Below are 26,004 nucleotides of genomic sequence, written 5' to 3'. Positions count from 1 at the left end.
AGTCTGGTTTAGCTACAACAAGCAAGATAAGTGCTTCCTTTCTTTTCACTACAATGGTTTCCCCAAAGCATATCAGAGGGTGGAATGGAGAGGATCCTCCCCGGATGCACAAGGAGCCTGCTATCCTGCAGTTACCATTTTTGTCACTAGATGGCAGACAAACCTAACACGAGGGTAAAATCCTGGGTAAGGTGAAATTCATAGTTGGGGTTAAGGGGCCAGGGAAAGATAAGGGATAAAGGCAGATGAATGGGAAAATACGAGTTTTTAGACTTCATAAAATTGAGATGCTTGTAATATATGAATTTTTTGAAAGGAGGTACTCTCTGTGCTACTGTCCCCATTTTAGAGTTGAAGTGACTGAGGTCCAGAGCGTTACCTGGCTTTTCCAAAGTCTACAACAACTCCCTGGGCCTATGCGCTTTGCAGCATAAGGCAAAAAATATCTACGTGAAATAATATGGGAATAAATTATCAAGAAAGCTACTATACAGAATTATAATGCCAATACCTTAAAAATACATGGCAGTCTGCAATTCGAAAAGAGGTTTAAAAATGTGTGTTATCATTTTTATAGGCGGTAACTGAAGCACAAAGTGCCTTACCCGTGACTTACTTGCTTCAGTGTATTAGGTGTTTTATAGATCATACTTTAAATACCTACTTTACCACACACTTTGGTGAGCATTTTCCCTGTTTTACATATTAGGGGACCAAAGCTTAATGAAGTAAAGTATCCTGGGCAAGATTAGACAGTTAGTGGCAGAGCCGAGACTGCAACCCAGGTGTTCTGGCTTGCTGAACGGAACTCTTCATTATAATTACACTAGATAAGTCAGTCCTCAGAGACTCAGAAGAAATAAATATCTGAGAATTAACCCAAGAAAGACCTTCTTAAAATGGCAAGTCTTAAGCTCATTTTTAAAACAGGTGGTAGTTACAGAATGATCAAGAGTACTACTGTCTGGGTAGGTGAAGAGACAAGAGATTAAGACACTCTTCCAAAGATATTTCTGTCAGAGCAAGAAAGTTAAACTGGAAGGATTAACAAGATACGTGTTTGGTGAAGTCTGATGAATTCAGGTTATGAAGGGCTTCTATTACCAGGCCAAGGAAATAAGCTTGAATAGAAGCGTCAGAATTCCGTTTCTGAGCAGGTGAGTGTCACGTGAGACTAGTTCCGGCGGGAAGATTCTGAAGTGGTCCAGACACACCCGTGACCACTTAACCAGCCTCCCCTCCTACAGCCACGGCGCCTTCTCTGCCAGCTTTAGCCACTTCACTCTCCATCACTCGGCCGTCACCTGATACGCACTCTCTTATGAAAGCAGTGTTCTGTGAGTACATTCCTGTCTTACCAAGTCCTCGAGGCCAAGAATCATATCTTTTAATTCATTTTGCTTTAAAATCCACTTCCATTTTGAATGCAAAAAGCAGCAAAAGAATGTTGATTCCCATCCTAACCATGACAAACATCTGGATGGTCTTAAAGAAAAATATATTTTTTTCTTGAACCTATCAGAATGCTGAGTTGTAAGGCAACCAAGTAAAATGAATCCCATGGAGTTAGAAGCCCCTCCAAAGAGAGACTGGAGACAGGATCTATTTCATCCCTGGCAAAGCACACACACGGAAGAAGAGCAGCTGGAAGATAAACAGGGAAGGAGACATGAGCTGAAATGCAACCAAGACCACGTGTGGACCAACAGGCCGGTTTGGAAGAGCTGGTAGACTCAGCGACAGGGGTGTTTGCACTCGCAAGCCCTTCTCCACAGGTAAACTATAATTTTATTTACCAGATCAGGCAACTCTACCACCTGGGGCTGCAGAGAAGGACTGGGGACAGACAGGAGTCTGAAAGCGCTCCCTCGGGGATGCAGGCCTGCAGGAGACAGGCACGAAGCCCACTGACTCCTGAAGATCATTCATTTACATACAGCAAGAGCCTGAGCTGCTGGCAGACATCAGCAAACTCAACCCCAAGACCACGGGGGCAGGTGTAGAAGTACAAACTCTACACCCCAGGGAGGAGCCGGAGGCCCTGATAGGCACAGGATTCTACACGGATACCAAGCATAAGTCTACCACCACTAGGGAGGGGCAGGCGGCCTGCAAACTGCCCCAAAACAATCACAGGTAAAGGGAAGTTTATCCACCACGAGCAGGAAGGGAGGAGGGGTGCTGAGAAGGTCCCACACCTGAGCCACAGGGGCACATGGCCTATGAAGACCAAAGCTGGACCAGAGCACAGAAAACCCGTAAGGCTAGGACCACGTAACTAGCAACAGAAATTAACTGCTGAGGGACGGCTGCAAACACGGAGAGAGACCCGCTATGTAGAGGGACTGCCGACAGCTGAGGGTGAAGGCGGAACACTGAGAAAAACCTTCCGGTACCTCCAGAAGTACTGCCGTCTACACACACTTATAATAACAGCAGCCACTGCAGGTAATGATGTCAACAACAAAATCCCAACCAGTCCAACACATGATGAACTCAGCCTCTTGTACTAACGGCCTCACACCATTTCTGGGTGTAAGTACTATTTAACTTACTCTCTACTGCTTTTTTACACATGGGGTCCATCACCCAAGAACTACCAGACATGAAAAGTAAGAACAAAATAAAAAGGAGAATATGCATAAACAGATGGGATGACAGCAGAGAGATGGAATCTATAAAAGAGTCAAGTTGAATGACAGAATTGTAAATAAAAACATGATATAAAAGATAAAGAATTCTTTTGATGGGCTCATCAGCCATTTAAAACAGGTCAATAAAAATTATTTAAACTGGCATTCCTATACACTAACAATGATCTAACTATCTGAAAAAGAAAGAAAGACAATCCCATTTACAACAGCATCAAAAACAATAAAGTACTTAGAAATAAACTTAACCAAGGAAGTGAATGATCTATACAACAAAAACTTTTAAGACACTGATGAAAGAAACTGAAGAAGACACAAATAAATGGAAAGATATTCTGTGTTCCTGGACACGAAGAGTTAATATTGTTAAAATGTCCATATGACCCAAAGCCAGCTACAGATGCAATGCAATTACTATGAAAATTCCAACAGCATTTTTCATAGAAATAGGAAAAAGAATCCTAAAATTTGTGTGGAACCACAGAAGACCCCAAATAACCAAATCAGTCTTGGAAAGAGCAAAGCTGAACTTCCTGGTTTCAAACTATATTACAAGGCTATCGTAATCAAAACAGTATGTTATTGGTATGAAATATACAGAGATCAAGGGAACAGAATCACGAGCCCAGAAATAAACCCATGCACTTATGGTCTAGTAAGATTTGACAAGGGGGTCAAGAATACGCAATGGTGAAAGGGTAGTCTATTCAATAAATGATGCTGGAAAACTGGATATTCACATGCAAAAGAATGAAACTGCATGAATTTAACCTTACCTCACTCATAAAAGTTAACTCAAAATGGGTTAAGGACTTAAATTTAAGACCTGAAACTGTAAAACTCATAGAATGTTAGAAACATAGGGAAAAAGCTCCCTGTCATCAGTCTTGATAATGACTTTTCGGATATGACACCAAAAGCACAAGCAACAAAAGCAAAAATCAACAAATGGGGCTACATCAAACTAAAAAGCTTCTGCATAGCAAAAGAAATTATCAACAAAATGAAAATTTCTCCCATTCTCATGGGATGGAAGAAAATATTTGAAAATCATATATTGGATGGGGGTTAATATACAGAATACGTAAGAAACTCATACAATAGCAAAAATAATAATTATCTGATTAAAAAGTGGGCAAATGACTTGAACAGACACTTTTCCAAAGACATACAAATGACCATCAAGTACACTGAAAAGGTGCTCAACATCACCAATCATCAGGAAAATGCCAATCACAACCACAATGAGATAACACCTCACACCTGTTAGAATGGCCATCATCAAAAAGACAAGAGAGAACGAATACTGGAGAGGGTGTGGAGAAAATGAGCCTTTGTGCACTGTTGGTGGGAATGTAAACTGGTGCAGCTACTCTGGAAAACAGTATGGAGGTTCCTCAAAACACTAAAAATAGAACTACCATATGATCAGTAACTCCACTTCTGGGTAATTATCAGAAGGAAATGAAATCACTGTCTCATAGAGCTATTTGCAGCCCACGATCACTGCAGCACTTTTCACAACAGCCAAGATATGTAAACAGCCTGTGTCCAGGAATGGATAAAGAAAACGTGGTGTATGTTTATACAGAGGAATACCGTTCAGCCATAGAAAGAAAGAAATCCTGCCATTTGTGACAACATGAATGAAGCTGGAGGGTGTTATGCTAAGTGAAATAAGCCAGAGAGAAAAACACAAATAGTGTATGATCTCATTTACATGTGGAACCTAAAAAAAGCTAAACTCAGAGAAACAGAAAGTAGACTGGTGGTTGCCAGGGGCTGGGGGGGTGAGGGAAATGAGGAGACACTGGTCAAAGGGTACAAACTCGCCCTTACAAGACGAATAAGTTCGGGGACCTAATGTGCAGAAGGGTGACTACAGTTAACAGCACTGCGCTGTATGCTTGAGAGTTGCTAATTTGCTAAGAGGGAGAGTAAGTCTTCAGTGTTCTCGCTGTAATAAGTAAGTGGTAGTTATGGGGGGTGAGGGATGTGTGTTAACTAACCTGACCAGGATTAGACTCAAGTGTCAGAAAAACCATGAAGAAGTTCCAGAGAAGGCTGCACACAAAGTCGTCCCATTTTGTAACCTGTTAAGATATTTACGCATCATGCTACTACTTTATGTTCTATACCAGGAAATATAATCACGGGTAACAGACATAAACCCGGTTCAAGTGACAATAAGGTTCTATAAAATACTCTCTAGTTACACATCTCTTGACGCTCCCGGCAATTTCTCTCTCTCGGGGACACGCACACACAGCAGCAGCAGGAACACCTACAAGGACAAGACGGGCCTTTCCTTTCATCCACGCTAACGCTAACCTCTGACCAACCTTAAAAGCAGTTCTTATACACAGAACAGGAAGAAAATCATCATTTCTGTATGCCAGGATGCCTGGGAGAAAATAAGAATTTGTCTAGAAAACTTGGGGACTTTTGGAATAGAGAGCTGTTGTTACTTTCACCAAAAGCCCTTAAAATAAAGATGTAACGAGAAAAAGCTCTCACAAAGTTAAACGGAACAGAAAGATCTTAGTGATGTAATTACCGATGTGAAGTCTAGAATGGTAATACTCAATATATTTACTAAATGGAAAATTTAAGTACCTTTGCTTTTGTTTCAAGACTTTGTGATAAATGACATAGCCATTTGTGGCAATAAATCTGAAGAGTAAAATTATAACATTAAAAAGGTACATTTCAACCCAAAAACATCTCATAGACTATAGGGAACATGTTCACATAAGTCTTTATCATACCCTAGGTATTGTTCATTTTAAAAATGAAGTCCCGGCCAGTTGCTGAAAGAAGGAGTTGGTTTTGAATTATCTCTTTGAAAGAACAGTGTTCTTGAACAATTTTATGACAATATAAATTTCTCAAATATGTATTCTATTGTGTTTCTAAAAGAGAAAGGCAAATTTTATAATTATAAATTTTGTCTTGCGTAACCATTCTTTCAAGGAAAGAAAATATTACCTAATGGTCACTAGAGGGCACCCTTGTCATCCATAACTGGGGTGTTGGGGAGGAGGGCTGGCGGGGCACAGATGTAACAATAAACAAATTTGACATGTTGGAAATTAATATTATTTCAACAGAAACAACAGAGAAAAATAACTTTCTTTAAAACAACAACATGGTACCCATACTTTCAAATTGGACTGAAAGGATCAATTCTATAAATTAGTGGCATTAGTATAAATTAGACTAAATAGACGCTATATGAAAGAGTGGCTTTTGGACAAAGACTGCTAAACCGTGTTTTCATTTAGGCAGTACTTTTTGTGGGCATCTTTTAATAGAAACACACTTACTTAAATTATTTTTAAAAACATTTTATCATTTGAAACTCTCATACTTTAATACTTACACTTTCTGATCACTTTAATTCAGCACTTTAGCTTAATCATAATAACAGAATTCTCAATACTGAGCCAAAGTAAACAGAGTGCTAAAAATAAAAAACTAGGGTTTCTCTTTTTGTTTTGTTTTGGTTTTTTTTGGCTTACCATGATTTGGTTAAACTTATTTTTATTATTCTGTAAGATTTATATTATATTATGGTTTTTTTCCAAGTATCTGGCTCTCCTTCTTCATAAATTCATCTCTCCCCCTTCCCCCGAGGTCACAATTATTTTTCTCATTGTGGTTTACAGTCATTTTTTTTCTTGGTCAGAAGCAGCAAGTGGCTACTTCCCTCTGTAAACCAATGACGATGTCATTTTTTTCTTGACCAAGAAAGCAAAGCTATTCAATGGACTATATTTTTCAAAGACCCCAACAAGTATGTCATTTTCTGAAATCTATTCTGTCGCCTGAGAAACACTGTCCTTAATTACATTCATTTTATTCCCAGATTCCACTGAATTCCAATGAAGAAAAGTGTGTCATAAACACAATACTATAAACCACACCCTACTAGGTGTGAATATCCCATCACTTACAATGCTTAGGAACTAAGCAATTTAGAGAATCTAAATGTTTATCTTTTCTGGTAAATTTCACAGAAACAATTTCACTGGCAGTATTTTAAAATATGAGATTTATTCTGTGTAAAATGTAAACCATCTCACATCTCATATTTAAAACATGCTTACATACTGGGATTTAAGTTCCCATTCAACTGAAATGTGGCTTTCAAATGCCTTACCTGCAAGTCACATGCCAAAAAAGGCATATACAACTTCTAAGCACATTTTTTAAAAGATGAAATTACATTACTCATCAATTATAAAATGAGCTCATTGACGCTGTGCTATATTCCAAATCCATTAGGATGATTTATAAACCAATAAATACATAAGGACTCAAAAAGATAGCAGTTTCATTTGAAGTGTACATTATCACCTTGTACTATGGGTAAAAAATGGAAAAATCACATATATCATATTTTATGGCATAAACTTTGTCCTTATTCCTTCACTCTAAAGAACTATTCACATCTCGGACTATTAGTCTGTATGTGAATGTAATTTGAAAAACAGAATAAATGGCCACTAGTTTAATAGTACCTCATCTTATTAGGAGGCATTATGGCTATTGAGCATATTTCTATTTGTAAACACTGTATTTGGGTTAAAGTCTTGACTACATTCCAAGTGACGGTGTTTGTCAGCAGTCACACACTTTATATTATAGTACAAACGCAAAAATAACCTTCCATTCATATTTTCTCATGCAGCTTTTCCATAATTAATTAGACAGGTTGAAAATAAACCTGAGTGGATTGCTACTCGTCCCAGACATGCAATAGTTAAGAGTGGTACGTGTGCCAGGGTTTTAATGGGGCTTAACAACAAAAAGCTTCAATCCTCCACTTTCACTCGATTTTGCTGCGGTGGTTTTGCTTGCTTAGGGCCATGCATCTGTTAAGGTTGACTTGTAATACAGCGACCCTCTTGCTCGCCATTCACTGGTCTAGTTGTGTGTGTGTGAGCCTGTGAGAAACACAGACACACAGACAGCACACATTACAATTACCAGAGTAAGTTAAGAAAGGCTATTATTATTAAATATGGAGCAGTGTCTTAGGTTCATATAAATTTTGCATATTATTTAAAGTTATTCCTCATTCTTAGAAAGTTTCAATAAATTTTTACAAGCAAATATTTTAAAACATAATTTTGAATGACAGACTTAGTCTAGACATTGCTCACTGAGTCTACAGTGTTTTGTTCTAAAATAAAATGGATGAAAGAAGGTAAGTATGTAGTCAAGATGAAAACGGTTCTGCACCATGGCCAGTGGCGGTATTCTCCCTGGACCCGACTGGCCCTATTTTCAATAAAACCAGAGGAGGAACCTTTCCCTGGAGTCCTGTTAGGCTGGGGCTGCTGCTGGAACTGTCATCTCCACACAAAAGGGAAAAGGGTTGGGTTTTACAAATATGAAGCCTAATTGGAAGATCTTCATGGCTATACCCCTGACATTTATTTAAGCCTCATCAACAAAACAGGAAATAACCATACTAATTAGCAGACCAATACACAAATTACCATTTGTTGCGAGTAGATATAGATTCACAATCCATTTCAAAAATAAGCTAAGTAATGGAAGCTTAAAACACCACACATTTTAATTTTTGTTCTTTTCTACAGTACCCAGATTATAAAATTTTATTTTATTTATTTATTTTTTTTTTAAATTTATTTATTTATTTTTGTCTGTGTTGGGTCTTCGTTTCTGTGCAAGGGCTTTCTCTAGTTGTGGCGAGCGGGGGCCACTCTTCATCGCGGTGCGTGGGCCTCTCACTATCGTGGCCTCTCTTGTTGCAGAGCACAGGCTCCAGACACGCAGGCTCAGTAATTGTGGCTCACGGGCCTAGTTGCTCCGCGGCATGTGGGATCTTCCCAGACCAGGGCTTGAACCCGTGTCCCCTGCATTGGCAGGCGGATTCTCAACCACTGCGCCACCAGGGAAGCCCTATTTTTTTTTAACTTTAAAATACACTCTTGGAATTTAAATTACCAAAGTCTCATTTTTCTGTTTCGAAAAATGAAGATAAAGTGTTTCATTTACACAAATCTAGTTGGAAAACTGGAAATGTAAAGTTCTTTTTATATAGCCAAAATTGACTTTTCAAATGGATAAGCAAACAGGTTAGGAATGGGATGAGTCAAGTCCACATTCTTTATTTAGATAATCTGACAATAAAATGGCATACTTAATTAAGGTCTTATAAACCAAGAGATTTCTTGGTTAAAAACAAAAAGTTGTATATTTCTTTCCAAATCATAAACTGAGATCTAAAGGTATCCCTACTTAGAATGAAGACAGATAATTTTAGGGTCCCCAGTGCTTCAGTGACTACAGGATTGTTAGTGACTCTGGAAAGAGAGAACAGAGAAGAGGGTCAGATGGTGCCACTGCTGTAAAAGACCTGAAGCTCAAGATATGTGTTTATGTATAAATGGACAGCGGCCAACTACTTAGTGCCTACTGTGTGGCAGGTGTTTTACATACATGATCTATAATGCCTACAGCATCCTCGGAAGATGACATGTACTGTTCCTACCGTTTCACAAATGTAGAAATTAAGGCTTAGAGATGGTGTGTTTGGCTTCATGCTAGATGCCAGCAGCCTCTTCAAAGTCAAGACTCTCTGGCTGTAAAGTCCATACCCCTGTCTCCAACAGCCCCTCCGCCAAGAGCACCCGTCTCAATGCAAAGCACGAGAGCAGCGGCCAGGGACTTACGTTCTGGAATCAGTCCGTCTGTCTGCTTTTCAATCCCTACTCTCCTATTTATTACTGTAGAACTTTGGGCACATTTCTTAATCCCTCTGTTCCCCCGTTTCTAAACCTGAAAAATGGGGGTAATAGTTCCCACTCTGCTTGGATTGTTGGGAGTTTTAAATTAATCCTGTAGCACGCACAAACACACACAGACAGCCTGTTAATCAAGGAACTGTCTCTTTTCCTTGTGTTTTCCAAGGCTGCTCCAGTGCACTTTAATGTTATCTCAACTCTATAACGATTGAGGTTTAGAAAATAGTAGTAAGAACATCAAAATTATCTGGATCACCAAATCCCATAGGTATCTACAGAATCTTGCTTTCAGGTAACTGAATTTACCACCCAGCAAGTCTTTTAAGAGAACCTGGTCACGTGAACAATCAAATATAAGACGCGGCCCAGGACATGGTTCCTTCCGGAGAAGCCAGTACTGACACGAGAGAGACGCTATAGAATGAAGGAAAGAGTGTATTCTAGGCTTATTCCTGCTCGTAACCTTTGCATCTTTTTAAGCAGTTCAACACTCACGTGAAAGCTGAGGCCACAGCGAGGAAGCTGAGGGGCCTCTGAGGAAGGTTCTGATGAGCCTGAGCGCTTCACATCATGAGACTGCATGGGAGAGACCGAATAAAGAAGACCGACCTTCCCTCCCCTGACACAGGGATCCTTGCCAGGTACATCCTCGGGACTGTGTGCAGCCAGCCCCACGTCCTGAGACGGCGCTGAATCTCCTGGACAGCTTTCTACATCTCTGTGCATTGTGGACCACGGTAGCTGTGTTTTTCCATTTTGGCTGCCAAGCACGGCACAGGGCCTTAGCTTCTTACTACACTTACTTTCTCTCTGCCGTGAATCTTCTCTACATTAAACGAATTTTAATTCTTTATTCTATGACTCTTTGTAAGATATCAATTTATTTTTGGAAATAGGTAGAATATAAACAAATAAACATCAGTGTCTCCGACGTATTTATTGATATCTAGGTTCTTTCTTTAACCACATCCAACTATTCCCAGAATTGCTTCCATATTTAATTGAAAATCTTAATGTGCTCAGACCCTAATATTATTACAACCTGTAGAGATAGGAGTGAGAGAACATACTGATTTGGGAATCATCACAGAACAACATGCACATGGTTCTAGCATCAACTTTCCGTCTGCTCCACAGGATACTGGATCTTATTTTGATTAAATCAATGAGATTGGATTATCTCCAAAAAGTGAACCAAGGAAGCTTCTGCAATATCAGACCACAAAGAAAAGGCAGTGGACTATGCCTGATCGCTCTTGATCTCTTTGCCCAAAGTGCAAATGTTGCATCTGAAGCTCATTTTTGCTGAGGTCCTTTTGTTTGTGAAAGTGGCTCCTCTCTCCCGTGAGAATGGAGGCCACAGGCAGCCCATCAGGGTAGGCTGACCTTAAACTTACTAAGCTTCCAATTTGTGGGACAAAGATCCAGCCTCTAACCACTCAAAAATATAGATTTTTCTTTTCTTTTGCAAAGATGACTTCTTGGCAAATAGCATTATAAGGCAATCAGAAACAGTAGAAATCCTTTGAGATACCGTCACAAGCCTTAAAACCCCTACTCTGAGAACTGCTTTCCCTGTTCACACCCACCACCCTCCCAGTGTCTGTGGTAACATGGTCCTCTCCCCGCCTCTCTGGCTAGAGTAGACGGAGCCAAGGATTAATGCCCGATCCATGTGGGCTGATTACGTTCTTCCTCAAGAAACTGGATTTGGGAATTGTGGTCAATTTCTTTCTTTTCTTTAAATTTAAATTAAAAAAAATTTTTTTGGAGTATAGTTGATTTACAATGTTGTGTTAGTTTCAGGTGGGACTGACGTATACACACTACTATACGTAAAATAGATAACTAATAAGGACCTATTGTGTAGCACAGGGAACTCTACTCAATACTCTGTAATGGCCTATATGGGAAAGGAATCCAAAGAAAAGAGTGGCCATATGTATATGTGGTCCATTTCTAGCAGTTGTTTGAACTGAGGGCCTGCAAGCTCAGTGAAGGGACAGAGGAGCTGAGAAAGCCAATCTACAGAATGCACAGTGAACAAACACGCAGAGAGAACAGACCAGGTGAGACAGACAGAGAAGATGGTGGGGTCGATACTCTCCCCCGACTGCTTTTCCCGTTCTCCAGTCCCAATCCTCCCAGAGGTCTATATACACTCCTGCACGTGGATGCAGGAACATCTAGATCCTCACAATAAATGCCCTGCTGTTGTCGTATTTCATTTGTATGTGCTTGCTAACACTATGAAATTAAAGAAATAATTGAGATCTCGAATTAGACGACAATTTCAATTTGAATGTACCATGGTCTGCTTTTATAAATAAGCTGCTGACCACAAGTTGGCTATCATTTCAGAGCCCTAAAACTTTCAGCTCAAAGAAGTAAAATTAGTATTGCAAGAAAACATGCATTCTGGCAGCTATGGGGAAAAAAAGTAAGGGTGGAAAGTAGCAAGGAAAAGAATTGCCAAAGGGCCCGAAATTTACCTCTTTGGTTAGTGTGTATGTGAATCTAAAGCTATCAAATTTATAGAAAAAATACAAGCAAAAGCAAAAAATTAAATTACAATAAATACTGGGTTGCAAATGGTTTGAAATATAAACTCAAAAAATTTAGCTGTTAAAATGCATATACATAGATGTATGTATCTATTTACATAATGGGACAGATGTATACAAAGAAACATATTCTGGGTATACACATTGCCTGACACTCAGGTATTTATCACTCGCAAAGACTGTTATGCAGACATTATCAGCATCTGCACAATAAATCTAAATATGTTGGTTTAACAAATTCCTATATACCAAGTAGGAAAATAATAATTCTCAAAAGAATAAGCCCTACTTCTTTTAATTCTTGTTAAAGTCATGTCATGTCCACCTGAAAACCAAAAAATGCTAACTAATGAATGCAGATAATGACACTAATGATATTACAGTAAATGACAGCCATGAAGATTCAGGGTAAGTATGTGATGAATGTAACCTATTATCCTGTAAGGCTTTCTATTACCTAATGTAATTTTCTCTATCAGAAACTGTCTCTAGGAATTCGAAGAAAACAAACAAAACCAGAAATCAGTAATGTATTTTATAATTAAATTATCATAAAAATATTGTGCCACGTTAAAGAAAAGGCAGATTTAAAAATTTAAATATCAGGAGAGAAAAATAATTTTCTTAATTTAAAACCGACATTTACAACAGGGCTTTCTCCAATTTAAGTGTTTGCTTTTTATCTTAAAGCATCCTGCAGGTAACAAAAATTCCCACATTTCTTTCACATAAAAATCTATTTATCATGATAAATATAATCTAAGTGCTTAATCCAATATTAAGGCAGTAAACATTCTGGAAAAGTTTTTAAGATGTCAAAGCTTGAGGACAAACAGGAAATGAACATTCTAGTGATGGGAGAAAAATTAAGAAATTGATTGCAAATCCATCATTAATTTACAAGTTAATAAATGTTTTCCAGTTAATGGTGGTAGCCAGAAAAGTCTCCTACCCTTGTGGAATAATTATTTCATTGAAACAATTCAGGTCATGCAACCAGCATTCATGACCAATACGCTGCAGTTAAGCAATACTAATGTATGAAAACGTAAGCTTAACAAATGGATAAATCATAGAGAAGGCACTTCGTATGTTATAAAAACAGCCCCCTGAAGCAGAGATTTTATATGTTTTTCCAAAATACCTAGAAAAGTGCCTGGCACTTGTAATAGCTGTTGAACAACCGAACGAATGGGTCTTCCTTACAAAGGCTGAGGTTTTAGCACCGCTTCCGGGGCTCTCTCCCCATTCCTAAAGACACAGGAAAGGCCTGCACCGAGTGTCTGCACATCCAGCGAGCTACCTGAGCACCGGAGGTGGGCTCTCGTCCAGCCCTGCCACTAACTGGTTACAAGACTTCAGGTGAGTGATGGGACCACTCGGCTACCAACTTCCTCAACTGTAAACGTTGGTGACTGTGATAAATGAAGCTTTGCAGCTGCTTCCAGTTCCACGGTTTCGTAACTACAATCCACTCGAGAATTCCTTTTACAAGCTAGTTTTCTAAGACCACTTAAAGTATGATCTGGAGTATGCAAATTTTGCTTCCTTAAAACCAGCAGCAACACACTTATGATGCAAAATCAGAGGCACATACAGCTATGATCCTGGGCCCTATCCTACTTTAGGACAGTGTTTTAAGTACATTAGATAGAAGCAGAAGCTTTAACTACTGATAGCAAATAAAATATCTCACTTTAGAAAAAGACAGACATACATTACTTCATATTCTAATTTCTACAGATTACTTTAGCAGTCAAATCCCCACGTATGAGTTTCATCTTACTTTTGTAGTCAAGGAAGCCATCAATAAGCTACCCCCGCTCCCGGGCAACCACGCACTGCCCTGTCTCTCTCCGCTCACCAGGAGGACATGACCCAGTGACGTGTGTACAGACTGGGACCTGGACCCTGGGCTCCCAGGCCCCCCTTACCGGCCCGGACGCCACCTACTCACCTCCTTGACCGTCAATGCAGGGTTTCTCACCATATGACAAAAAAATCAATGGGTTCCAAATTTTCCTGAAGAATTGATTGGAATTGCATGACTTTAGAATCTGTGAGATGGGAGGGTAAACAACCTCACCTGGGCAAGCTTACGCCTTGCTAGGTTTCTTCTCTTTTCACTGTGTAGCGTGTAGACTGGCGTATATTGTACAGAACCAGAACAAGTCCCATAATCGTCCTCGTTTTCCTACACATGAAGAAGCATACAAGTGGTTATTCTAAAATACTCATTTTATTACTCAACTTTTTTGCTTAATAGATAAAGTATCCGATGCAGATGCAAATAAGAAAATAACACTTGGGGTATAAGTTTAAAAAAACCTATTTAGGAAGAAAATGCATTTTTCTATATTATGAATTAATAAATTCCAAAATAATCTGACTCTTTTGAAGAATTTCAATAAAATTATATGAAGATTGCTCACTCTCCATTACTACAATGAAAGTTTTAAGTAGTCTCTTCCCTCCAGAGGCAGAAATTCAAAACACAACAACTGATAAAATCTGCAAAGATATTATATGTAATCAAATCAAACACACATATACATAAACGTAACTATTCACATATATGCAATATTCACAGATTCAAATACACCTTTTGTAAATTAAGAACATTCTTCAATTTAAAGTAGCTACTATTGGAAATATCCTATAAAGCCAAACGATGGCATTCCTGCCTTAATTCTGCACCAAAGATCATCTTTAAAAAAAAAAAAAAAAAAAAAAATCTCAGCTTGAAGCAAGAATTTCAATTGTGATATCAAGGCAATCAACTTTATGAAAACATACATCCTGTTAAAGCATCTTTGAAGATCTCGGTAGCTCTGTGATAAAATATGCAGACAATAAAGAGATTATTCAGGGGGTGCATATAGAATGGCAGTTAGTTGCCAGAGGGCTTGTTATGAAAAATGCATTCTTGAACAAAGGGCTAAGCATATTTCAAAAGTCATTAAAAACATAAATCTCGTGTGATTTGTAAGGCATAAGCTTCAAACTAACGCAAGAATCAAGGTAGAATGAAAAGCAGCACAGGACGTACCTTGTGTCTCAGCTTACTCTTCACTTCCTTTATTCCCTGCTTTGCATGATTCTTTGCCTAGAAAATGATAACACCAGTGTCTGGCTCAGCGTGCTTCTATTACATTTAAGGAATAAGTACATGAGATCCCATTTAATGAAAATTACTAAGTCTTCATATTATAGAGAGAAAGAAAAAATTATAATCTAAAGCTCTACTTTCAGGGACACATACCACCCACTATTACACCTAAATGAGGTGGTGAAAGCATGATTAGTCTCTGTTTGCACAGGAATCATACAAAGGCTAGCAGTTAGCCTATTCCGCCTCCTAAATTATTAAAAAGCACAAGAGGCCACCAGATGACTACCGCCCAGCCATAATCTGAAACTCTGACAAATATGCAAGGAAAAGAGAAAGCACATCACAGCAGCAGGTTATTTGGGCAAATGTCCGGACTTTAAGAAACTCAGGCAACTTTATAAAGTGCTTTTATAGGCAGACACGAGTCTTGTTGTGTCTATGTCATATACACTTTTCCTGGAAAAAACTACAAGTTATTTAACAATTTAAAGGCTCTGTTCATGTTCCAGGGGAACCTGGCTTCAGCATCGGAGGCCGTGAGGTCCCGCCGTGGTTCCCGTGCGGCGTGAGTGAACTGAAGACCATGGGGGACTTTCAGAAGAGCTCAATTCCCACTGGAAATTCCCACCACAGAAGAAGTGAAAAGAAATTCACATTTATTTTGCGTTTCCTCGGCGTTTGTGCGCTGGGTACCGAGCCTGCTTCACCTCATTTAATCATCACAACGCTATGGAGTTAGTCCTATTATTATTACACTTTACAAATAGGAAAGTGACTCAGAGGGTATAAGCCTCCACAGCCTAGATTCAAATCCAGGTCCAAGTCCAACTTCTTCCCAAGAAGAAGGAGAAACTAAGGTTTTTAAAATACATCCACTGAATCTAAGCCTCACGAAAGAAAAGGCACTGTGAGTCTTATTCTACAGACTCAGGTCATGCAGATGAAGCCAAGTTACTTCCAGGAAGGGTCTTCCCAAGTTCACGGAGGGGAAGAGGGACCTGTTAGTATCCGAAGTACTCAGCAAGCACCTGGCATACAGTAAGTGCTCAAGAAATGTTCTGAACTGAACTGAACAGTTACTTCGTTATTGTAAATGAGGCAAAACCAAGACATATGAGACACAGCAAAAGATAATCTAAAAAGCCACATAACACCAAATTATATTTCCATGGTTCTTTAGAATCAGTAGAGCATTTTCACGTGCATTATTTTAGTGGTAAAGCCACGGAATCTATTTCAAGGGTCCTATATTAATGCCTACATTCCCGTTAGGTAAAAATGCATAATTACCCCCCCTCAAAAATGTTCCTGTTCTAATCTCCTCAAATTTGCACCTATCTTTACTCACATTTGGACTATATTCTAGTTTACCTAAATATCCTCTATTCTTTCAAAACCCACCTGATTCAGACTCATCGTTCAGATGCTTCTAATGCGCAGAGTTGAGTGAGGTGTCCGTCATGGTCCGCAATCCTTGTGCTGACTCACTCACACGCCTGCTGCCCACCTCCCCCTCACTGACCTCTTTCAGACCCTCCGGAAGGTGGGGTACAGGATCTCTCTATCCTTTTCAATTTATCAAGTGGAAACTTATCAACGAACAAGTATTCTCTGCATAAAAGCACCCAGCAAATATGGCTTTGGCTAATAATTTAAAATGCAAAGACCTAACAAGAAAGTTGACTCCGAAAATCTTTTAGCCAAATCAAATATGTATTCACTTTGCTGTTATTTTTAGAGGTATAAGAAGATATGTATGTCAACTCGAGTTTTCTTGATGGCTCCTTATTAGCATGGAAAAACATAAGATAGAAAAATGTTCTAAGCATAGAAAAGAGTTCTAAGTATAGGACAAAATCATTATTTCCTTCAATGAATCCATGTTCGGTACCTCTGTAGTGCGTCCAAAGCACCGAGAGTCACAGCAATACAGATACAGATACAAAAGCAGGGACAGTCCCTTCTCCTACTCACAGTGCCTGAACGGCTCCAATAACAGGATCTAGTACAAAGCCTAGATCATGACAGTGATTTGCTGAATGAATAAAACAGTTAAAAACATGGTCCACAGGGTTTTTAAAAAGGTATTATCTACAGAACTTCAAGGTAAATAAATCCTGTTATACCATACAAGAGAAATTGGGAATTTTGTTCATAGCAATCTGTGGTCAAAGGAGGAATTTCAGAGTTCATATTTCAGAATATGCACAGTCTAGAAAGAAGGGTTTTAGGTACAACCATGAAGGTCACGGATTGACTTATCTGCTTGCCCCAAACCTCTTGATTCACGTTCAACCTGATCACAAAACAAATGCTAAAAGTGATTAAGTATATTCTAATTTGCCTGAAATTAACTTAGGGAATAATCTTCCAAAGAGCAAAATTTTAAATTTGGAAATATTTTACTGTTCTGCTGAGCAGGGTTCAAAATAAAATACTGATTAGAAGGATAAAAATTTAAATAACAAATGGGGTTCTGAATATGTTTATCTCTGTGCTTTTACGGAAGATACGAGTGAAATTAAGGAGAAGAACACATATTTAGCAAAACAATAAAATATAACCTCTCCAAGCCTGAAGGAAAATGTTGAGCATTCTCTCAGGAATCAAAATGAAGGGTACTTGACTGTGACACCTTTTTAGAATCTTAAATGTGGAAAACGAGGCTCAACATTAGTTCGATTTTTTTAACATGGCAGCTATGTGCTATTTCATTGTGAAAAATTAACATCTCTTCAAAAACTGTATATAGATCAAACCACCAGTATTAATTAGAGTGAGAAGGTGATCTACTCAGAGAGCTTTCCTAGCAAGGCTTTGAACAAAGACAGAGGCTGACACTTCCAAGACAAAACGTCACCTCCTCTTACTTTTACTTCCTGATAAGGCATCATATAGTTCAGAGATTTGGTTCCGTATCTCTGAATCCACTCTGTAGATTAGCCTCGCTACTATAAAACATCACCTTTGAAACAGATTTTTTTTAAACAGAAATGGTGGCTACATAGATATCAAAATTATAAGTTAAGGAAAGAACATAAGTTCTAAAGTTATCAAAACATATTATTCTATCATTAATTCAATCACATCGATTCATTACTGAGAAAGCATGTGAAGATAAATTCTTATAAAATCAAAACTAATGCCCGGAATATTTTTAGAAATACAGAATATATATATGACCTATTGAATTTTAAAAGAAAGCTTTACTGAGTACCAGCCCACCAGCTCCTACTAATCTCCTATATAGATAACAGATGCACAGACACAACACGTGTTGAAGCAGAGGTCTGTCCACAGGTCCTGTGGAAGCACAGAAGGGCTATATAAACTCTTCTTGTGTGGGGCTGGGACTTTTTTTTTGAGGGGAACTAATGTCTAAACTAAACTACGTCTATAGGATGAATTTAGTAGGTGGATAGAAGCCAAGAAAAGGACGTCCCAAAAGCAGCAGGAACGGCTTGTGAAGAATAAAGAGGCAGAAAAGAATGCCCTGCGTTCACAAAATGAACAGGAGCTCAGGGTCTGGAAACACCAAGGCTGGGGGATCGGGGAAATGAAACAGGATGCAGGAGGGGCCGGGCCCTGAAGGGTCTCAGTTATCACAGTAAAGAGATTTTTATTTTGTTAATTATTTATTTATTGTGGTTGCTACTGGTATCATTATTATTTTACTACAAGCCATGGGGTATCACTGAAGAATGCTAATTTTGGAGAGTCAAAGTATCTTTGAGGGAAGAGAACTTGCCATATTTTTTAAAATTTTTTTCTACTTAAGCCTCAAGTGCACAATGAGAATTTAAAATACATTGTTAAATGAAAGAATCAAATCTTTAAAAATGGCTCTTCATCATGGACTGTTTAGATTTGAGGGCACAATTTTGCTGATAGCTTTGAAATAAAATGGAGAACCGTTTTTAGATTATACAAAGGAAATATCCTGTCTGGACAATGATACAATTTTAATAATTGAGTTTGCTTCAGTCAGTATTAACTCTAAATTTTTTTAAAAGCTTATTTAAAGGAAAATAGAAAAGATTTTGGATTTACATGTTTATCATCTAGGAAAATGTTACAAAATTTTACCAGTAGAACTTTTAAACACCAAAGAGAACTTACAAATTTATATGCTGTTCGCACAGCGGGGGTTGCTTTGGTCATTGCTGTGTTGAGAAATGCGCCTCCTTTCTACAAAGGAAAAACAGAAACACAGTCCTAAAAATTTTTGGCCAGATTGTCCTGAAAACAAAGCATTATTAATAGTACAGAAAAAGAGCTTTACTCACAGCTTAAAGAAAGACCTACAAAATTATTTCATGTTGAATGTTTTCAAGCTTTTATATACGTTACAGTAATTCCACACAAAATGTAAACACTCTACTCTGTTCTTTTAACTGGCATAATAAAATCCCTTCATCTTTGCAGTTTAGGCAGACTTGGGCAATATGACCAGTATATATTTAAAGTTTAATAAAAAAGAAATACAATCATCTGTTTCTCTGTTCAGTAATAAAGTCTCAATCTGTGACAGAGAGTTTTATATTTTAAATAATCATATTAACAAAAGCACATTACCAGAAATAATAGAACTTCCATCAAATCCTACCACTCCGCCTAACTCCTTCTTCTGGAATATATTATAAGGTGACAGTAAAATCTTGCTTTTCAAATCAAGCCATTTATTTTGAAAACGGAAAGACAACAGCTTTCTATTTTAAAATTTTCTTTATAAGTAGCAACAAACCATAAGCATAAAATAAAAATATTTAAAGTGTGAGAAAATATAGAAACATTTCAAATATTGCCAATAAACAGTATAAACATAAACAGTATACTTGAACTGAACATTTTCCCATGTATGTTAGAGTGAAAGAAAAAAAAAGAAACTGTGATGGTTTATTATTACCTTGACTGTATGCACCCATTGCTGATATGACCTCGAGTTCCCTGAAATATATAAAAATAAGATGTCAGGAATATCTGATCAAACATAAATCCATAAACCAAAATTCATCAAGAACTAGTATTTCCAGGATTTTAGTAGGCAAATTTTATTTATCTGCAATATTGTAAAAGAAGCAATTCACCATAAAAAGTAATAAGTGCTCTAATTCTTAGGAAAATAGTAACTAGCATTTTTAAGACTACTTTTTCTTTACTCATATATGAAGATAACATGTTATTCTATCTTCTTTCATTTTAACACTACTTTCAGAGGGAAAAAATAACCTCTCTTTCGAAATCCAAAATTCCTACATCTTTTAAACTGATTTTTTAATATTTATGTCTATGTTGTTTTGTAAAAGTTTGGCTCTTTTATACAATTAGGTTCATTTAAAACAATATTTAAAGTGTATAAGGAAAGGAAAAAACTAGAAGAAAATTTAGAAATGCAAAGATCCTTGAGGACCAAAAAGATTCCTCTATGGTTGTTAGACGTTAGTATTAATTGAGAGCAAATTTTACTTTGAGGCAGTTAACCTGCAGTAATGTTCTGAAAATATTCTCTAGTTGTAAATCCAAATCTGAAGGATACTACCCAAGGAAATATGGTAGTACCTCCTCATGGTTATCAGAAAGTTCAAATGCTGACACAACCGGTCCTAGGAAAATTAGTAGTCATATATTTGGCTCCAAATATGATAATTAATTTAATCAATAAGATGATATAAGAAGGCAAAAAAAAAAAAAAAGGAGGCCACACAACTAAAGTATTGTTTTATGTCAGCTGACTTTAGTTAGAGTTAGTTCATCTACCTTCCTGGTTGTTTAAATGCTTACATACTCCCACAAGAAAAAAACAAAGGTTACTCAGAGACTGACTACCCAGTACAAAGGATCCCTAAAGTAGACTGTGTTCTCCTCCTGTGTGTAGCTGTGGCTTTTTAACAAATGCATCACCTTGCTGTTATAACACAGAGGCAGAATGATAGTTAGCCTAAGAACTTCTTTCTAGCTGTTACCTTTGCATCCCTAATCAACAGCAGGCAAAAAACTTCCAGCTCTGGATTCACTCCTATACTTAAAAATCTCTCCCTAATTTCAAAGAAGTATCAAGAAACAACCCCTATTCTGAAAAACATCTCTTACTACTCAGCACTGCACTGTACCTTTTCTGGAAGAAGAAATATGAGGAAAATAATATTTTTCTAATCTTATGAAATGACTATAGCAAAATGTATCTACCTAAAATAGCCTATGCAATGCTTAAAGGGCATGAGTTTCAGATAGTATACAGCCTGACCAAAAGTTTTAAATTTTTATTTCCCTTGTAAAATGATGAAAAAAATCCAAGTTATTCTATTAATTTATTTCTCAAGGAGATCTTATTAACAAAAAATAAACAGTATGTCTTCATCCAGATTATTCATATACTTTTACTTCTCTATTACAAATTCTCATCAGTTCATATACTTTTTACTTCTCTACTAAAAATGGTTGTGTGGAAATCACATATTTAAAACTTGGTTGTTATGCATAGTATTCTGGAAAGTATTTTAATTCATTCCCCAAAATGAATTTAAGAAAGTGGAAAGAGAAACACCAACTACTCTATGATAACTATTTAGCATTCTGGAACACCTGTCATTCCAGAAAACGTATTTTTTAAACCTCTGAACCACAAAGGAAGTAACTATCATAAAACTTCAGAGCAGTTACAGAAAGGTCAGTTCTTGGAGAAAGCTGTGAGGAATAAAAATAGCTCATACGTGTTCAGCTCTTTACAGGTTGCAAAATGTTTTTGTCTGCGTTATGTGACTTGAGTTGCATCTTTCTCCTGTAAAATAGGCCAAGCAGGTGGTGCCACAGGCAGAGCAGCTGGACGGGAAGGAAGTGGGCTCTGCAGTCCAGTGGGTCTGTGGGTCAGGCCACTCTGCCCTTGTGAACCGTGCCACTGGGACTAGGTCTGTAACGTGGCAGCTGCAACGTGTAGCATGTGACAGCACACCATCAACTTAGTTATTCTGACAAATAACTTGCCAAATGAGGAAACTGAGGTTCTGAGGTGGTTATCTGCCCAAGTTCACAAAGATCGCAATTGAGAAAGAATAAGAATCTAGGTATTTTAATTCTTGGCTCATTAGTCCTTCAACTTTTAAGACTGCTAAATAAAATATGAGAAGAGTTAAGTTCTATAGAGATTTCGTGGGTATGACTTCAAAGCGATTATATTAGAAAGGAAAGGGGGCTGCTCAAAGCTGATACCTAGAGGAGAAACAGCTGATAGTAAGAACCACTTGTAACAATAATGTGGAATCATGTGGTATAGGAAGTCCCTAAGTAAACAGCTTAAGATAATAGGAAAACATGTAGTACAATTTAGGTAGATTCCTAGTAAAAAAATTTTTAAAGGCTAATTGTCTCTTTCAACCCTAGTGCTTTTAAGTCTGAAGGCTCCTATTTCCACAAAATTTATGAGACAAGCACATTATTCTCTGATGATGTGTGTTTTTTTAAAAAGGCTGTTTTTCTTCTCAAAAAATAAATCTAAATGTCAAAAAAAAAAACCCAACAACCCTCAGTCTTTCTTTTAAAGTAACTGGATTATGGAAATAATAAGCATTATTGAGGAAATTCTTAACATTGTACTTGTTAATCAAACAAGTGATTTTCTTACATTCAAGGACAAAATATCTTTCTCATTTGTGCAAAGACTTTCTCTTCAAATATATTTGCTTAAATTCCAGTAACCTGCAGTCACTTACCAAAAAATGTAAATTGGTCTAAATTGTTCAGTGAGGCCAGAAAAATGCCACTAAAACTAATGATTACCTACCACCCCTTCAAATTTCTTTGGTAACCAGTCAGTAAAAAAAAAAAATAGGATTAAATAAATACAAGACTGATCAGATTATGCTGGGAAACTAATGAAGAAACCAACGCTATTAATGGAGCATAACCACACACTTCTATGTAAAATCAACCTGAAAATGTGTCTCCTTTTTAAAGTTCAGAAAACTGGATGTGGATTTTTAATAACTAGTCTTATTTTAAATGAAAAAAAATAGAGGTACAAACTACTAGGTATATTGTAAAATAAACAAAATACTAGGATGTAATGTACAGCACAGTATAATATACAGCCAATATCTAATAATAACTTTAAATGGAGCATGATCTAGAAAAATACCGAATCACTATGTTATATACCTGAAACTGATATAACATTGTAACTCAATTTTAAAAAATTATGGGGAAAGAAAACATGTTCTTAACTACTCACACAGACCGATATTTGTGTTTATCTAATTGCATCCTTTGTCCTATTCGTGGTCTCTCTGATGACCTTTTAACCTCTATGATATTCTTCCCTCTACACATTTTCTGATATTCTCTTTACTTTCCTCTTAGGATAAGGTTGAATGTTCTCCAAGTCTCCCATGAAAGGGAGCAGGAGTAACATGGATTTCCTTAACAGTTCTGACCACAGGGATTCACAGGACAGAGGAGCGTTTTGGAAAATCCACACCCATTCACAGCTGTTAACCACAGTTCTAGACCCAACGTGAATCTAGATGTTCTACATGTGATGGGCTGCACAAGAGCCTCAGTAATTACACAGCTCCACTATACTCACATTCATTTTATCATAACCATGCATATTAGCAACAAAAATAGTATATAAACTGCCACTGTAATGGAATAGAAAGAGGAGAAATGAGATGCTCGTCTAAAATCTCCCAGTTATTTTTGCTTAAAGGAACATATGATTTTTTCTTTAGCTTCAGTGAATGTTGATTTCTCCTACAGTGATCTTTCTGAAGGTTTTATATATTAAAAAGTCTTCAAAGGATATTCAAAAGAGACAGGAATTTTGCTTTTATCCATCAGAGCAGAGAAGGCTTGAGCACTGCTCTTGTTTACTGAAGGTCTTCTAATTGAGAAGATCTCTTATCATAAGAAGGCAACAGATCACAGTTATTAAAGCAGGAGCTCTGAAGCCAGGCGGTCACGTGTGACCTTGGGCAAATTATCGAGGTGGGTACCCTCATAAAAATAAGGCTACACCAAAAAAAAAAAAAAAAACCCAAAAAAAACAACCTACTCAAAGTCCCTCACAGGGTGCTGTGAGGGTTAAGTGAGATAATGCTTGGAGAGCTCTTACAAGAGCTTCTACCACATACTAACATTCAATAAGTATGAACATTTATCATAACTTTTACTGTAACTATGAGAGAAACGAGAAAGTTATAACAGTTTACTTTTTGAACACCAGTTCGGTATCTCAGACCTATTCCTTCTCACAAATGTAGTCCAGATGACAAATGTTTGCAGCAGACTTCTAGGAGCTATTTTTGGAACTATACATACACATATATCTCATTAGTAAGAACAATGCTAATTTTTAAAAGATTATTCATCTTTTTATTTCAAATTCTAATGATTTTCCTTTATTTTCTTCTAAGAAGAATCTCTAGGTATCTCTAAGATAATAACCTAAAATATAATAATTAAAAGAATAACACTTGACAGCCAGGCATCATTTTCTAATGTACTTTCTTGCTGTACCTACTGAAATGAATACTTGTTAAATGATGCTTTCCTTTTGGATCAGTATTGGCTCCTTAAAGTAAAAGAAGAGTTCAAAACCTTTTTCATTTTAAGAAGGAACAACAAAGTGGTTGGCATTAAGTTGTACTGAAAATGCAGCAGTCTCTAAATCAGATGCTAACTGGTGATAAATATTCTTCTGTTCTTTTTTAAACAGCAGGACCTTTCGTGAAAAAATTTGGTGACCCTCCTCCCACCAGAAAAGCCACCTACCCTCTACTCTGTTACAGAGGTCTGCGGACCAATGGTGAAGACTACAGAATTTCACTACACAAAAGGATCATAGTTCCACCCTATTACTGTCACACGATGTCATCCTCAATTCCATATAAGATACTAGCCCCACGGGTCATAGCGATAATGAGACGACAGGTATGTAAATGCTGAGTAGGCGCCTCAAGCAATTCGTCCACGAGCTGACAATATTTTGCTTGTCTGAGTTGAAAAGTAAAAAAGCCTTATTTTAACACAAAAGTTCCATTGAAGCTAAATTTTTATCCATAAGCTGAGGAGAGCAAGGAGCTGAATGATTCCACATTCAGCTCACTTGCTGAGTCAAGGAAACAGTTTTTCCCAAAGCTGAAAGCTTTCAGTGAAATGCTATGCTTACATCAGAGGAAGGTCCATAACTGCTCAGTTCATCTGTACCTCTTATAATGAACAAATGATCTCAATGGTTTTTATATTTTTGTGGTACAAAAATAAATCTTATTCAAGATTAAAATTAAATTTGGGGAAATTTGTAGATGAGGACTTATTACTCTTTGTCTTTTCACATTTTATTTCTCAATGCTAGCAACTATTTATTCACACACAGACTAAAGGCTTTTTTGTTCCTAAATTAAACCTACATATAAGTGGAAAAACTACTATCACACCAGGTGAAAATGAACACACCAGGGATTATTTGTTTAGTCCATCCAAAATCTAGAACAGCACCTGGTACACTGGAAACACTCAGCAAATACTGGCTGAAAGAATGAAGAGGACATTTCAAGGTCTCAAGCAAAATTCTCTGCCAGAATCAGGACTATGTACTGGAACATCATGTACAGAGTATCAGTCCCTAAGTCATTAATATCCTAAGTACTGTAACACTGTCTGAATTATTTACATTTCAAACAATGTAATCGCTCAATTATATTACAGTTAATTATATTAAATAAAAATGGGGTATCACCTAACGGTGTGTCACACATACAAAATAAGACGCCTCCTTCCACTGCTTTAAGTGAGCACTTATTACAGTGACAAGTGTAAGAACATGGGACAGTAAACTGAAAAGTCTGTTCCTAACGCTGCAGGGTCTGCAAAGCAAAAAAAAGGTAGACTTCTACAATGACACT

General features: G+C 37.4%; 1 protein-coding gene across 7 annotated transcripts in view; it reads right to left on the bottom strand.

Annotated features, from left to right (window-relative positions):
* DENND1B (DENN domain containing 1B) overlaps positions 1-26,004 on the bottom strand; it is a gene marked incomplete at its 3' end in the record, with an annotated part of 254,407 nt that overhangs the window by 27,251 nt on the left and 201,152 nt on the right. For all 7 annotated transcript variants that reach the window (XM_082394433.1, XM_082394435.1, XM_082394436.1 and 4 more), the window contains 4 exons: positions 20,013-20,053; positions 19,226-19,294; positions 15,044-15,100; positions 14,081-14,188 (listed from right to left, as the gene is read on the bottom strand). In XM_082394433.1, coding sequence (XP_082250559.1) covers positions 14,081-14,188; positions 15,044-15,100; positions 19,226-19,294; positions 20,013-20,053 — 275 coding nt within the window. The remainder of the gene's footprint in view (positions 1-14,080; positions 14,189-15,043; positions 15,101-19,225; positions 19,295-20,012; positions 20,054-26,004) is intronic.

Source organism: Balaenoptera borealis (assembly GCF_965194805.1).
Source record: "Balaenoptera borealis genome assembly, chromosome: 1".
In the NCBI taxonomy this organism is placed as follows: domain Eukaryota; kingdom Metazoa; phylum Chordata; class Mammalia; order Artiodactyla; family Balaenopteridae; genus Balaenoptera; species Balaenoptera borealis.
This window is presented reverse-complemented; position numbering and strand designations above follow the sequence as displayed.